Raw genomic sequence first — 16,197 nt, forward strand, 5'->3', positions numbered from 1 at the left:
GCATTACAAGGAAGGAATGCTCTGCTATCTAACAGACTCAAAATTAACCCACAAATAAATTAATATATTTTAGTCCTCAGTGACGCTCAGAGCTTGAATTCATAGTGTTTTATATCCTGAGAGTGCCCTTGCCATCATTCTTACGTAGCTTTGAGATAATTTTGACACCATGCTGTTAATCAGAAATGCAAAATTTACACGGATGGTGAAGGAACAAGTGAGAAAGGCTGCAAGGTTATGCCTACTTCTGGAAAGGAAGTAGGATTTCAGACCCAATTCTTGAGCGTTTCTTACCAACTTCCCATTGGTTTTCCATCTCTATGATACGCTCTGTTGTGAATTCCAATCTAGCTGCCTTTCTCCCAGTTAATAACTAGGAAAACTGGGCAGCTACCTCAGCCTTCTGACTTCAGTTCCTGGGTCTACACACCTAATTGATGATGCAGAACTCAGTACAGCAATACTGAAATTCTTATGGGAATCTAGCAGCAGAGATGTTCCTACTCAACTAAAAGACCTCTTCAAGTCCTCAAAAACTACAAAATAGAATTTCAAAAGCAGACAGAAGAAAATTTTAAATGGTAAAACTTCACAGAGCTTCTGGAGATCTGCTTTAGCCAGGTTGGGTTGTAAGTTACCTCCCACCTCTACTTTCAAGGCAGTAATTGAAGAACTAACTGAGACCGTATATACCTGAAGGCTTTAGCTGCTGCACAACAAAAATCAAGAAGTGAGAAACACCAGCATATGAACTCAGCCAAATCATTAAGGGCTGGATTTTGCCTCTCCTGAATTCTGTGGGAAGCAAGCAGAAAGAAACCCCACTGAAACAGATTCAATTCTCAATGCTTATGTTAGTATGATCAGCTTAGTGCTTAATATAGTAAAACAACACAAAAGCAAAGGCACAAAGAAAACAGAGCTTAAAGCATACAGTGACACAGACTTCTTGGAGCACAGAAAAGCCTCAGTTCAAAGCAAGGACCAGTAAGAGCTCAAGAGCATCAGAAGCAGCCTCCCAGCTATGCAACACTCCCCCAGAAGGAGAAATTGCCAGCAGAACTCCAGGATGAACCAACAAGATAAATTCTGGAAAACCTTTTTAGTGGTCATTCAACTGAATATGGAAATGTTTTTTAAGGTTAGATTTATTACTAAGCCTTGAATAGCTGGACAATGTCTTCTGAAAAGAAGACATAAGATGACTAAGAGATTTAACAAGAATTTAAGATCCTTAGTTTTCAGTAAGTCGTCCATGTCAAAGAACCCTGAGCAAGCTGGTAAGCTAAAAGACACACTGAGATTTTAAATGAGCATTTTCTTTATGTAACGGAATTTTGCAGGGCTTAGCAAGATTCACTCTCAGAGTAATTATACATTAAGTCTTGTGTCCAGCAGTGACCAAAGCCCAGAGTTTCACAAAGGGAACAGCATTTCTCCAGATCCCTTTTCACACAATTTTCTTTTCATTCAACTAAAGTTAAATATTTGGTTTAACATTTGGCAGAAAATGAAATTATACAGAATGATACTGCAGCTGAACTTTAAGGCCCCCTTATAAGTTGCTCTCGTTCTGGAATTTTCCTTGTCCTGTTACCAGTGGCAACAGAGGTGACAATGTCTATCTATCATTTAAAAGGTTGGACCAAATGATCCTTGAGGTCCCTTCCAACCTGGAATTTTATGACTCTGACATTCTATGATTTCACAACAGACAAGGTGACAAATCCATTACATCATCAAGAGGCTCAAACCTGCTTTCATCAGAGCCTAGCTCACGCAGACTATTGATCCTTATGGAAATTTGCTTCAGCTCTAATCCTTTTTAACTTTTCTCTATGACTTAGAACAGCAGCAATACATCTGTAACTTGTGTAAAAAAAAAACCTACAACACAGGAAGCCTTTGCAATTCATTCCACTTGACATTTAAATCAAATGAAGTTTTGTTTAGAAAATAAACTCCCTTCCATCCAACACCAGGAGCTGACATTCATCATCTGATTTAGCTGAATCTTTTAACATATCATTTTAAACTCATCAAGAGCAAGTATTACCTCTTTAGTTTTACTGCAACTGAATTTGATTTTATGTTGACATCAATAAACATACTAGTCATATATTACTGAAAAAATGATAATATAAAAATTATTTAGCATAGGGTATTTCTACATGCAATATGCACTTGATATATAATATATACCCTAGATCCTGTAATTGCTTCAGTACTGGTGAGGAAAGGCTCCCTGTACTTGTCTTAATGCCAAGAGCCCTCTTGTGGATATTATCATCTTTATATCCAAAGCCAGAACGAGAGCTGAACTACATGAATGCACTGTGTCCTGTTTGCACCAGACATCAATGGCCAGGGTAAAGAATTCAGCCTAGAGATCTGCTGTAAAGTTCAGGCTTCTTAAGTGCAATAGGTGTGGGGCACTGCTACCCTAAATCCTTATGACAATGGTCTCCACAGCATTAATCATAGACGTTATCTTTTGACTTGAAGGTGGAGGAAGTTAAAAAGGAGACCTCCATTGCTGTGGTACAGATTGACAGAACAAGTTACCACTAACTCTGAAACGTTTCACATAGTATCTCACCAATTAGGCATGAAAAAGGCTGGCGATTGCTTCCTTGTACATTTTCTCCAGAACACATCCCAGGGTCACAGTCAATTGCTCAGGAATTCTTGAGAACTGCCAAGTAATAATGTCACTTGACTGCAAGGTTTTTCTCTGATTGCTTTCTTTGAAATACAAACTGTATTCTGCCTCTGGAAATACTACAAAGTAATTTGAGTAAAAGAATCTGCTGGTTTATGCAAGGCCACCAGGAGGAACAAAGAATGCCAATGTGACAAGGAAAGGAAAAAATGCAAACCAAAAAGGTCTCTTACAGACATCCAAAATATTGTCTGAGGTCAGATGAAAGGAGTAGGAAGGAGAAGTCAGTGAGAAGACAGGATACAGCTTAGGGCAGTCAGACCAGACTACAGAACTTTCTTCAAAATAATTTCAAGTTTCATGAAAATATAGGCTACCAGATTTCTTCCTCCCTTAGAGCTACTGGTGACTTAATCCAGCAAGAGCAACAAGGTTCATTTAACAGTGACTTGTTAGGAGAATTGTCAACATTTCCTATTCCATTATAAAGGGCTAATGTTCCCTATAGGCAACAATCAAACCTACTGAAATACAAAGTCTTCATTGTGTCTTTACATAAACCCAAGATTCCCCTCTTGTGTTGTTGACAACGACTTCTACAGTGTGAGCTTTCACACATTCTGCTTACACTTTAAAATTGACAGCAAAAACCCTGAGGTGGCTGTGTGTGGGTCTCAGTTCTGTGGTCACTGTGCTCTCAGAAAGGCAGCTTTGCAAAGCAAGTATCTGGCCCTTTATGTCAGAATTTTCACAACTACGGTGCTGGACATTCCCAAAAATAAGTGATTTATCACAGAAACCTTGGTTCCTTGGCTAGTCTTTAAACTAGAGTGTTGCTAAGGCAATGCTCTCAGGACTGTGCTCTTCTGAACTGACTTTGTAGCATGCTTTTCAGTATTTGCATCCTAAACCCACTATCTATGGATTCTTTCTTGCAGAACAGGTGAGAGAAAGGAATAATTTTCCTTCTGCTTACATGGGAAATTATGCTTTGCAGAGAGCACGTATTTCATCAAAACTCGTTTAATGAAAAAATGTGAAAAAATGAATGCAGAATGTTTAAGAGGGGCAAGTAAAATTCACATCATGTTACACTTCAGAGAGAAGGCATTCCTTCCTTAATTATTTTGGAAGTACTGTATGAGGATTTGTATTATTTTTTGGGACATAAAGGAAATTAGTGACTAAATAGTTTGTACCACTGGAACTCTCTCATGCCTGTCACTGTTCAGGTTATTTTTAATCCACTTTCAATATACAAAAAATATTTTCTAAACCCTGGTTCACAGTATTGGTTCTACATTTACTGTCATGTGACACCTTGATGATTTCTCTTAAATAAAAAAAGAGGATTATCTCAAGTTAGTATAATGACTTCAGAATTATAATTGTATTTTAAATGTTTAGGGGTGTTTTAATAACAAGGAGTAATTCATCAGTATTATTTTAATTCTAAAGCAAAAATAATGCAAGCCATCTGCAACAATTATTGCAATTTATGAACACAGAAAATCCTCTGTGCTTTCTTGCTCATCACTCCAGAATTTGCATTTGTATTCTTCTCTTTCATCCAGGTTTTTATAGCTTGCTGACTGCCAGGGTCCCTGATTACCAATTTTATTTTATTTTCTCTGTAGTGCTTGATACTGTGAATGTATTTTATGCTACCTTTCTCTAAATGGGATTAATTACTCGATCAACATGTTTTTCTCCTTCTATTGACTATGGTAGGACTGTAAATGACTAGCTGAGTGAGATAAATCTCCTTAGTATCTTTGAGACATCTCCTCTGTTAAATACAGCAGAAATATCTCAGGAAGTTAAGAATTATTAGAGGTCCTTCCAATTACTCCAACTACATTACTCTTAACTTCCTTGATAACACAGGTTAAAAAGACTCGCAAATACTATTTAGTTTTCTAGATATGCTGCTCAAAACAAGATCGACTGTCTAGTTCTAGAAACTGTATTATCTTGCTGGAAGAATAATTCTGCTGTCTTTCCACAGAGCTTCATATGCAACTGCAAGTTGAAAACTGATTGTCACAGTGTACTTTTCATTTAACACACACGCACACAATTTTATATATATCCACGCTCAGCATTTTCACTCTGAGCAAATGTAGACTGATGACTGACTGCAAAGCTTTTTGCTTTTCCAAACCCACCCACCACATCTGCTTTTTATTCTCTGTGGAGAAGCTAAATATTCCCCTGGTCCCCTGAATAACTCAAAAACCTAAAAAGGATTTGGATAAACCTATATGCTTGAACACCACAAAATGATCTGTGTATTTTTTTAACCAATGGTTTATCTCCCAAAATTTAAAAAGGAAAAAAAAGGCAGTTTTTCTCCAAGACTATCTGTAAATACACACTAACTTTTCTGATAGCTTCAGTGAAAAAAAAAAATGACAAGACCAACAAAATACATCTATTTTCTTCCCTTCTTTCCATCTCCTGAAAATCAAATCAAGGGGAAAATGAAACATTTAACTAAATCTCCAAACACTTTTTATTTCCCCCCTGGCTAGCAAACAGAAAAATGTGTTCACCCTGAAGTGGAAGGCTGAAGGAAAGACTTAAAACTGCAGAAGAAAAACCTATGGTATGGGGCACAAGCTTCAGATTTCCCTAGGTGTCACTGAGGAAGTTCAGAACCTTCAACTGGCTTCTAGACTCCTAGCAGCATGAATCCTCTGGTTCTGCTGTCATTCTTTCCTTTCTGGGAACCATAATCGAATCTCTCTGAACCACAGATCATAGGTGAGGAGACAAGGCAGTATCTAGCAGGGATTAGAAATCTACTGGATTGGTGCAGCACAGCTAATAGAGTTGATTATCTCACTGGTAATGACTTTTCAAGTGCTTGGCAAGGTGTAAATGGATTGGTTAAGAGAGTACGAGCAATTGGATGGAAATAAACACTTGTGATACTGTACATGCCAGTCTGTGCTTCACAGGCTGACAGGAATAACATTATCCGAAGCAGACTCTACTGAAAATTTTCTAGATCAGTGTTCTGTCTTCTAAACTTTTCTTCAAATATAATCCCACTTGTATTTTCCAATCAATTCTGTGAAACAAGCAAGTGGGATGGGAAAGGTTTTGTTCTCTTTTTAATTAACTGCTTAAAAAAAATAAAATATCCTACCAACCTACAAAACACTATGATCTCTGGGACAGTACCAAAACTGGCAAGAATGCTTACTACCTGAAAGTCATAGATCAGATCAGATCAGCAGTTATTATTCACACCCTGCTTATAACAGATAATCATTCCCACTGATAGGGCACACAGCCTCCTCTAGGCTTAGTAAACTCAAATTAATCTTCAGAATCTGAAGTATAAAAGAGTCAGATGGAAACACTTCTGTAACCATAAGCAAATGAAATAAAAATGCCAGAGCCCTGCCCACTAATGTTCATTATTCCTGCTTCTATTACAAGGCATTATCACATCTTTATCTGACTTGCTTATTTCTAAAAGTGGGTAAGGAGCAGAAAAAGTCTCAAAGGAAAAGATTTCAGCAGATGACAGATGAAGAGCAGTCCTGAATCTAAAATCATTTTAACTTAATTTACTCTTTTACAAGACTAAATGGCAAAAATATTTGCTGATTTTTTCTTGCGATTTTATCAAAGAACAGAAAAATGTTTTGTGCTTTGTTGAAATACAGGTAATGAAATATGAGCTTATTAAGGAATAAAATTTTTAAAACAAATACAGATACTGCCTTTGGTGTTGCACAAATAGTGTATTTGCTGCCCAAGGAGGAATTTTCCTGTAACTATATTAAGCAAAATGTTACGGCAATGATTCATCTATGTTATCACAGTTGACAGAAAACTGGGAATAGTGACTGATACACTAGAGGACTGTGTTGCCAGACACAGGGTCCTTGATAGGTTAGAGAAACAGGCAGAGGGGAATCATAGAAACATAGAATAGTTTGGGTTGGAAGGGACCTTAAATATCATCTAGATCCAACCCCCCTGCATGGGCAGGGACACCTCCCACTAAACCAAGTTGCTCAGAGCCCCGTCCAACCTGGCCTTTAACACTTCTAGGGAGTGGGTTTCTGCAACTTCCCTGAGCAACCTGTTCCAGTGTCTCATCACCCTTCCACTAAAGAATTTCCTCTTAATGTCTAATCTAAACCATACACCTTCTCCTCTTGCTACAAGCTCTTGTAAGAAGTCCATCCTTAGCTTTCCAGTAGTTCCCTTCATGTACTGGAAGGCTGCTGTGAGGGCTCCCTGGAGCCTCCTCTCTCCAGGCTGAACAGCCCCAACTCTCTCAGCCTGTCTTCATAGAAGAGGTGCTTCAGCCCTCTGATCATCTTTGTGGTCCTCCTCTGGACTCGCTCCCACAGGTCCATGTCCTTCTTATGTTGAGGACTCCAGAACTGAACACAGTACTCTATGCGGGGTCTCATGAGAGAAAAGCAGAGGGAGAAAATCATCTCCCTTGACCTGCTGGCCATGCTTCTTTTGATGCAGCCCAGGACATGGCTGGTTTCTGGGCTGCAAGAGCACACTGCCGGCCTATATTGAGCTTCGTGCCCACCATCACCCCCAAGTCCTTCTCCTCTGGACTGTTTTCAATCCATCCTTCACCCAGCCTGTATTTGTGCATGGGCTTGTCCAGACCCAGGTCCAGAACCTTGTACTTGGCCCTAATGAACCTAATGTCATTTGCACAAGCTCACCTCTCAAGCCTGTCAAGGTCCCTCTGGATGGCATCTCCTCTCTCCAGTGTGTCAACCTGACCACACATTTTGGTGTTGTCAGCAAACTTGCTGAGGGTGCACTCAATGCCACTGTCCATGTCACTGACAAAGATATTAAACAGCACTGATCTGAGTACCAACCCTTGGGGAACACCACTTGTCAGAGGTCACCATCTGGACATCGAGTGGTTGATCACAACTCTTTCAGTGCAATCATCCAGCCAGTTCCTTACCCAATGAGTGGTCCATTCATAAGATATGTACCATTCCAGTTTTGATACCAGGATGTCATGTGGGACAGTGTCAAATGCTTTACACAGGTTCATTTCAAAAGAGAAAAATGCAAAGTTTTGCCCCTGGGGAGAAATAACCTCCGGTTCCAAGCACATGCTGGGTGCTGAATGGCTGGGAAGCCACTTGGCTGAGAATGACTTTGGTGTCTTAGTAGGCAACAAGATAACCAAAAGCCAGCAATGAACTCTTGCTGCGAAGAAGGCCAGTCACTGCCTGGGCTGCATTAGGAAGAACATTGCCAGCAGATTGAGGGAGGTAATCCATCCCCTCTCTTTAGCACTGGTGAAACATATTCAGAGTGCTGGGTCCAGTTCTGGTCTCCCCAGTACAAGAAAAATACGGATTTCCTAGACCAAGTCCATCACAGGGCTATGAGGATGATTAAGGAACTGGAGCATCTGATAGATGAGTAGAACCTGAGAGAGCTGAGACTGTTCAGCCTGGAGAAGAGAAGGCCCAGGAAGATTTCAGCAATGTGTATAAATATGTCATGGGAGAGAATGAAGAAGAGGGAGCCAGACTCTTCTCAGTGGTGCCCATTGACAGGACAAGAGACAATGGGCACAAACTGAAACACATGATATTTCATTTGAGCATAAGAAAGCACTTATTTTCCTGTAAGAGTGGTCAAACAGTGGAACACGTTGCCCAGAGAAGTTGTGGAGTCTCCGTGTACACAGATACTAAAAACCCAACTGGACCTAATGCCGGGCAGCCTGGCTGTAGCTGGCCCTGATTGAGAAGGAAGGGTGGGCTAGAAAATGTCAAACCTAAATGATTGCACGATTTTGCGATCAAGGCTTAATATTTTTCCATTTATTCATGGAACTAGTCCAGCTACTCCATCTCATATGCTTAACTGCAAGGCCAGTCACATAACCTACGCTCGGCCAAAAATTTCATTACATGCTTCTTCCCAACATTCAGGTCTTGTGTACCTCCTTATTTAATGAGTTTACTTTCTACTTTATAAATTTATACGCAACTGCATATCTGAAACAAGAAAAAAGTAAGCCAAAGTGATTGTTTTGGTTTCTGGAACAGACTGCTGATACTTTCTGTCATGACAAAGATTACACAAGTTCTTCAAATACACTGCTATTTTTTGTTAACCAAATAAATGCCATAGTACTCACCAAAGGCATTTGATCAAAGTTCCGAACAATGGACAATTTATCTACAAATAAACAGAAAGTTTGGCCCCTTTATACAATTTCAACATATAATCACTAATTCTATTGAAAAACAGTTATCAGTACCCATTTCTACCTGCTGGGTTGCCACGAATAAGCTCCATCTTCTCTTGAAGAATATTAATTTGCCTTTCCAGCTGTTTGTTCAATTCTACTTGTGTCTCATATCTGGTTCTCCATTCATTACCTTAAAAAGAAATAGTGTTATTCTGTTTCCCAGATTATTTCAAGTAAAAGTTGGCATTTTTTCAAACTATTCACACCTTTTTCTGGAGACTGATAAATTTTCCAGTTAGTAATCTTCATAAGGAGAATTTCTGCATACAAAAGCGCTTGAAAATATACATCAAGTCAATTTGTCACTGGCCGTACTGTGGCCAGAATATTAACTAATTCTACAAATGGTCTAGTGGGAGGTGTCCGGGCCCAGGAAGGGGAGCTGGAACTAGATGATCCTTGAGGTCCCTTCCAACCCGAACGGTTCTGATTCTGTGAATTCATGGTATTCATAGTTCTATTAATAATCAAAGCTAACACAAAGCATGTAGTCATCTTTAATTTTACAACTGCAACACCACACCTATAATACCCACATTTGAAGAGTGAAAACTTAAAAGTTTCTAAATAAAATTTTCTATCTCTGTAGGGCCCACCCAAAATAACTAATTTTCTGTTTCCTAATAAATTAGCAAGATTCTTTTGCAATTCACTTACCTTCATCCTCAGCACTGCTAACTCCTTTTTCCAGTTCTATTACTGTGTTTCTCAGTTCATATATTGAGTTTTCAAGCATTTCCCTGTGGTATTTAAAGAAGTCAATAAATTGTCTATTGTATTAATCTTATTATTAAAATTGAATAGAATAAATTGAAAATATTTTCAGATTAAGCATCTATTGATCTTTACTATGTAATTACATAATTTTGCCAATATTTTAATATTTTTTCTCTATGGATACTGCAGTGCCTTACAAACAATAGAAGATTTCTACTTTGTGAATATAATTACTTCCAGAAAAAAACAAAACAAGATATTTCCTAAAATGAAATAACTTTCTAGCAGACCATCAGCATTAAACAAATGTAGAGAATTCACTGGTCTTAATTTTCCATCTAAAGGATGATACCCAAGAAGTATCCTCTTGAAACAAGAATATGCCTGAGAAACATGCTATTTGAAACTCTGAAATAATTCATTTTGACTCACTGCTCAGAAAAGACAGCCAGTGATTAAAATGAGTATTAGCAAAAAATACAGGTGTTAAGCCACGGGTTTTTTCAGTCAGTTAAAACTTAGTATTGTGGGGAAAAATATTTTTGCCCATTGATTACTTGTGTACACTGGCTGGGCCACCAGACAGCTGACAAGTACCATGGAAACTGGGCTCTTTCTGCCTTGGAAGGTATGACCAGAAGCAGAAGATAGCAGAGAAGCACAACTCACCTGCATGCAAAAGACAATGGGCTGAATTAGTCTTACCTTTGCAAGTGGTAAAATGGTAGTTTAGTGTGCTACAATCAATCATGTGATCTCAATCACATCAAGAGGAAACTACTGCTAACTCAATTACTGAACATATTTATGCCAACAGCCTGGCTCTTTTTGGAAATAACTATGAAGAAACACTCCCACCTGTGAGATCCCAGCAGTCAGCCCACACTAGCACAGCTGCAAGCAAAACACAGGACAACACAATGGAAGAGCAGTTTGTAGTTTTGTCTTTTAACGTTAAGTTTGGAAGGCCAAGATTTCACAAAACAACCGATGGCTCTTGGGTGCCCCCATTTTTCATTTTTCTCTCAAATGGAGAAACATAGCAAGCTGGGCACTGAACTCCGTTCTGGTTCAATCAGGAGAAGTTCCAAGAACTAAGAACACAATTCTGCAAATACGGCCCTTTGGAAAATACTTTCCAATACCAATATGATGACAGGGATCTTTTAAATCTTAGCCTAGTTTATTAAAACATGCAAGAGACAAAGTAATTGTGTTGTCCTACTTTTTTGTGTTTCTTTTTTTAAAGGAGGGCTTCCATGTCAACATGGCTCTTCTCTTTCTGAACATGTTCATAATGAGAAATATTCTTCAAGAAATAGCTCGTCAGCCTACGAGAAATCAAAGCTCTAACAATAGAGCTGATCACTAATAAATGGTACCACCCGTTGCACTCCTCATGCTCACATACAGTTGGTGACACTTCTTTTCCATAGCTTGAAACACCTGATTTCAACTGACAGCTGCAGAAGCAAACCAACCAGTCTTAAGAAACAGAAAAGGTATGCCTGGGGTGGGGAAGGCTGAAGAGCTGAAATAGCAAAGAAAGGTAAAGAAGAGTAATTTAAGGTAATTCAAATAAGTTTTCATTGCAGGAAACAAAATGGAGCACGTAAGACAGACATCTCAAATGACAGGGGAGAGCTGGGTATTCCAGTCCCTCCTTGATCTACTGCTCTTTCTGTCACTACCCACGTTAAATTAGATAGTGGGGACATATGCAAAGACATATGGAAGTACTGGTAACTTGCTAAAGGTAAAAGAGTGTAGTGAAAGCCCTAGGAAAAGATACACTTGAAACACGAGTCAGAAAGCAGGAAAACCAAAAGAAATATGGTTGCTGCTGCCTGTTTGATCCCACTCCAAATGAAAGAGCCAGATGGCTAGGAAGAAGAAAGACAAAAAATTACTATGTTGCTGGTGTCATTCCACTACAATTAGGCAAGTTTTCCGTAAAGTAGACTTCTATCAACCTCACAGTGCTCGGAAAAAGAGGAAAATATGATGACAGTGAGTGTTAAAGTGGGATTTTTTGGAAGGAAATAACACCGTAAATTAGACAATCAAAGCTGTAACTATAGATGAACTGTATCAAAATGAAATTAATTTCCTTTAAAAAAAAACCTTACCTAGGTGCTTAGATGGATGCAGAGGAATAACACAGGATGAAGGAGTTCTTTAAATCCAATGTTTTCCATTTTGAATTTCTGTATATACCCTATATACAACATTTTTTACATTAGATTTTATTATTTTCTGCACCATTAGCAAAACTGCCAGCCAGCTTCCACTTAAATTTTGTCCTGATTAAAATGTGTACAGAAAATATAAACTGTCAGCTGTCAGACTGTAATTGCTACACTGACAGAAAGTGTTATTTTCATGTGGCAATTTAAACCAATTTTTAATAAGTCTAATTATTATTAAACCTTTAATACTCCACTAACACCCAGAAAGCAGCCAGGGTGGAAGCTCTCTTTTTCAGTCTGTGTAAAAGCAGTAAATTACAGTCCTTACACTGACAGAGAAGGAATGTAGAAATAAAGCACTTTGACCAACTTGGTAAATCTTCAGCTTCTTAATGTATCAGAGCATTTTGCATTTCTGGCATTACTTCTAATTGTGATAGAAGTGATAGTCATGCCATGTACTATGAATTTAATGCAGCTCTGTAGAGCTGCATGCCCAGAGGCTTGGTCTGTACTTGGGAGGGACTGTGGTGTGATTCTACCTAAAACCTCACATGCTAAACAAAATTAGACATATTCAAGGCTTTCAAATCTTTCCCATGTCAATGGACAATTTACAGTCATCAGAGAAAGAAGCCCAGAATTTGTGGAAGTTCACATTTAAGTCATCAGGAGAACTACATCCTTACATACTAAGCATAACAAGAAAGCTCTTGTGAAGAAAGGGAGAAAAAAGTGCAGTTCAGACAAGAAGGCTGTGATTGAAATGACAAAAGAAAAAAATCACTGAGCTTCTTTTTAAGACAGTTTGCAGGTGTTACTTGAAAGTCACAGGCTTTTAAGATGAAAGCCATTTTCCTGCACATTTTGCTATCCAGATCTGGATACCCAGTGAATGTATCAGGAAAAAACTGCCTGAAGCCATTTTCTATAGTAGAGAGAGAAACCAGTGAAACGTTACAGAAGCTCAAGACAAATCATCAGTTCTAGGGCTCTGTAACATGGCAGACCTTTACCAATTCCTGTAGAAGACAAATTCTATAGATGCATTCAGAAGCTATGAACAAAGCAGAAACAATACTGTGCAGTGCAAAAGGCACCACAAGGATAGGTACATACAATAGTGAAAGCTACGGACTTCTGACACTTGCAGTCAGCAGTGTGCTGGGGAGATGCTGCAGTTTTCCTTGCCAGAAAAGCCACAGAAGCTGAAATCTCACAAGCTGAATTAACACAGTCCATGAACAATTAGCTGACATGCATAAACATACAGGTTTAAGATGTCCTTGTCTATTAAGTAGTACACTACAGGCCTTCTCTCACTCAGAAACATTTGCCATGACATTTTCCAATCAAAACCTGTACTGAATCTTGATAACAAGAATTCAGTCAGATTTAAGCTGACTTTCATTAAAGCCTTTGAAAGATTTCTCAGTATTACATCCACGATCATTGAGAATCAGCAGGTACTGTACGTACAGACCACATACGAACAGGTATGATTCAATTTACTATTTTAAAGTGAAAATCTCTTCTTAATGAGTGTTAAATGAGAATGGTAGGTGGGCTGCCAGCAAACTGCCTAAATGACAGAATAATCAAATAAATCAGTAAAAAGATAACAATGGTGAGTTAGCTGTGAAGGAATGCAGACAGCTATCTGCAAGCCAGTCATCCTCAGCTTGATTTATACCCAAGGGAGAGAAACAGGCACCTCCTACGGTGGGAACCATCTCATGCTAGAACAGTGAGCCAAAGTAGGTCAGGTGAATCACACCTTCAAAGGGCCTTTCTGTACTCCTTGACTATACATGCCACTGGTTTAGATGCAGATGTCTAACAACTCTGCTCATTGAATAAATAACTTCTGTGAAACAGGCAATAACAGTAATGTCTATTTGCACACACAAGATAGAAACAGGAAAAAGGAGCAGAATCTACCTGAAGCAGCAAGTCTTTTACTGTTATGCCAACAAAACAAAGATTTTTATTAAACATTTTCCTTTCATTGGCAAATAAGTCAACACTTCATAATAAGTCTTAGGCTCTGGGGCAAGTCTTGCAGAAGATTCTCAGGGACATTAGCAAGAACTTAAGGTACATAAAAAAATCCAGGTTTCATTAATTTTAAAAAAAAAAAAAAAAAGGAACTAAAAATCGGAGCAGTGAAACAAAGCCAATGCCATCCTGCTTTTTACCTGAACACCTGTAACATCAAGATCATGTGTCAGTAACAGAATTGATGCATAGAATAATCGATATATTACACCAACAAACTACTGGAGACTTAGTAAAGGACATTTTCTTACATGTTCATTTAAGAATGTCTTTTTTGTGCCATTTTGAAGGCAGAAGCTGCCTAACCATTGTGAATGTTAATATCAATTCCCCTCTTTCCCTTAGAGGACAAACATTTTATACAATTCAGAGTTCCAGGACTATTCTGAAAACACTCTGCAGCTTAGACACTGATAGAAACACTATCCAGGGGAAAAGAGGTATGGAATAGAATGTTTGAAAATTGTATGTAAGTATAAATATTAAGGGTCTGACTTAAAGGCAGCACAGGACCTTCTGACATTTTCAAACAATTTATTAATATTCAAAAGACAATAATCTTCTTTAACACACGGAAAACTGTGTAACTTCCTCAGCCAACAAGGGGAAAAAAAACAACCTAGAATCCCACCGTGTGAGAATCAACAATTGCCAGAGCATTGACGATATGCTGCATAAACATGGGGACTGATAGAAGTAACAACTCCTCATCTTCTCTGCAAAGTGGAATAGGGGGTACTGTACCTTCCCTGTGGGATTCAGAGATATTTACTGATATTAGAAAAGGGTGAATTCCAGCTTTCGAGTTGTACACAGCATTGTGGAAAGAAGTGTGTTTAAAGAGCACCTTGTTCATTTGATTCATCTTGCCCAAAACATGGCACCTTTTCTGTTTTTACCCCGTAACAGCTTCCAGTCCTAGCGTACTGGTTTTGGCTGGGATACAGTTGGTTTTCTTCACAGTAGCTCATATGGTGCTATGCTCGGATTTCTGGTGAAACCACTGTTGATAACACACTGATGTTTTTGTTACTGCTGAGCTCCCCTTACACATCCAAGAGTCCTCTGCTGCTCACACCACCCTGCCAGCGAGCAGGTCGGGTCTGCACAAGAAGCTGGGGAGGGGACACAGCCAGAACAGCTGACCCCAACTGACCAAAAGGATATTCCATAGCATGTCATGCTGTCTTCCACAACAGAACTGGGAAAAAGCACGGAGTTTGCCGCAGCTGCTGTTGCTTGGGGACTGGTATTGGTTGGCTGGTGGGGAGCAACTGAGCTTTTTCACATCCCTTACTTTTCTTGAGTTTGTTTCTGGTTCGTTTGTTTGTGTTGTCTTCATTTTGTTCAGGGCTTTTTTAAACTTAGTAAATTGTCTTTATCTCAACCCACAGATTTTCTTTTACGCTTCCAATCCTCCCCCCACCCCACCGAGAGGAGAGCGAGCAAGCAGCTCTGCACTGCTGTGTTGCCTATTGCAGTTAAACCACGACACCCAGCTCTGTTTTCCATGCCTGTTCAGTACCTGCCTCAATTTTGGCTAAAATTACTTACCCTGCTTCTCCATGCTCCCTGTGCCAGTCCCAGCCCTGTGCTGCTGCCCACCGTGCCCTACGCCGTCCCTCAGCGCAGCCCCAGCCCTCCCAGCTCCGCCGAGCCGGACTGAGACCCCCCAGCCCGCTCCCCACGCACCGCACCAGCGGGAGACCCTTCCCGAGGCAGCAGCCGCCATTTTGCCGCAGGGAGGCGGCAGGAATGCGCGGGTGCCTGGCCCTTCGGCGCGGCTCCCGGGGCAGCTGCCCGCCCCGGCGTCCGGCCGCAGCCCCGTCCCCCGCCGGGCACTCACATCTTCCGCCTTTCCCGGCCCAGCTCCAGCGCCAGCCCCTCGCGCTCCGCCGCCCGCCGCCCGCCGCCGTCCCCCATGGCGGCGGACGTTGCGCGGGGCAACGGCTGCTGCGCGCCCGGCAGCGGCCTGAGGGAGCGGGGCCGCCCGGCCCGGCCTCCCCGCCGTGCGGCCAGGTAAAGCTTTATGGGGTAGACTAAATTAATCCAGCAGCTTAATGCCACACCGCCTCTGCCAGACTCTTCCTGTCATCTTCTCTGGCTGTTTCACTGCCAGCTCTGATATTGTTGAAACTCCCCAATGAGCCAGTACAGCTCATGAAACCTAGAAGACTTTTCATCAGGGAAAATACTTTCAGTTTCTGCTGGTTAATGAGCTGAAATGGCTCACAGTTGCTCAGAAAATCACCAGGCTTGATGCAAGGGACAAGGTGAAAATGGGAGTGATTAGT

At 40.2% G+C, this 16,197-nt stretch overlaps 1 protein-coding gene across 1 annotated transcript in view; it reads right to left on the reverse strand.

Moving 5' to 3' along the window:
- The window catches only part of CCDC169 (coiled-coil domain containing 169), a 70,281-nt gene extending 54,455 nt beyond the window's left edge, over positions 1–15,826 (reverse strand). Inside the window, exons 1-4 of the mRNA XM_051608528.1 lie at positions 15,750–15,826; positions 9,597–9,679; positions 8,959–9,069; positions 8,826–8,866 (exon numbers count right to left, since the gene is read on the reverse strand). Of these exons, the coding sequence (XP_051464488.1) occupies positions 8,826–8,866; positions 8,959–9,069; positions 9,597–9,679; positions 15,750–15,826 (312 nt within the window). The remainder of the gene's footprint in view (positions 1–8,825; positions 8,867–8,958; positions 9,070–9,596; positions 9,680–15,749) is intronic.
- Between the last annotated feature and the right edge of the window lie 371 nt (positions 15,827–16,197).

This window comes from Apus apus, chromosome 1 (genome assembly GCF_020740795.1).
Source record: "Apus apus isolate bApuApu2 chromosome 1, bApuApu2.pri.cur, whole genome shotgun sequence".
Lineage (NCBI taxonomy): Eukaryota > Metazoa > Chordata > Aves > Apodiformes > Apodidae > Apus > Apus apus.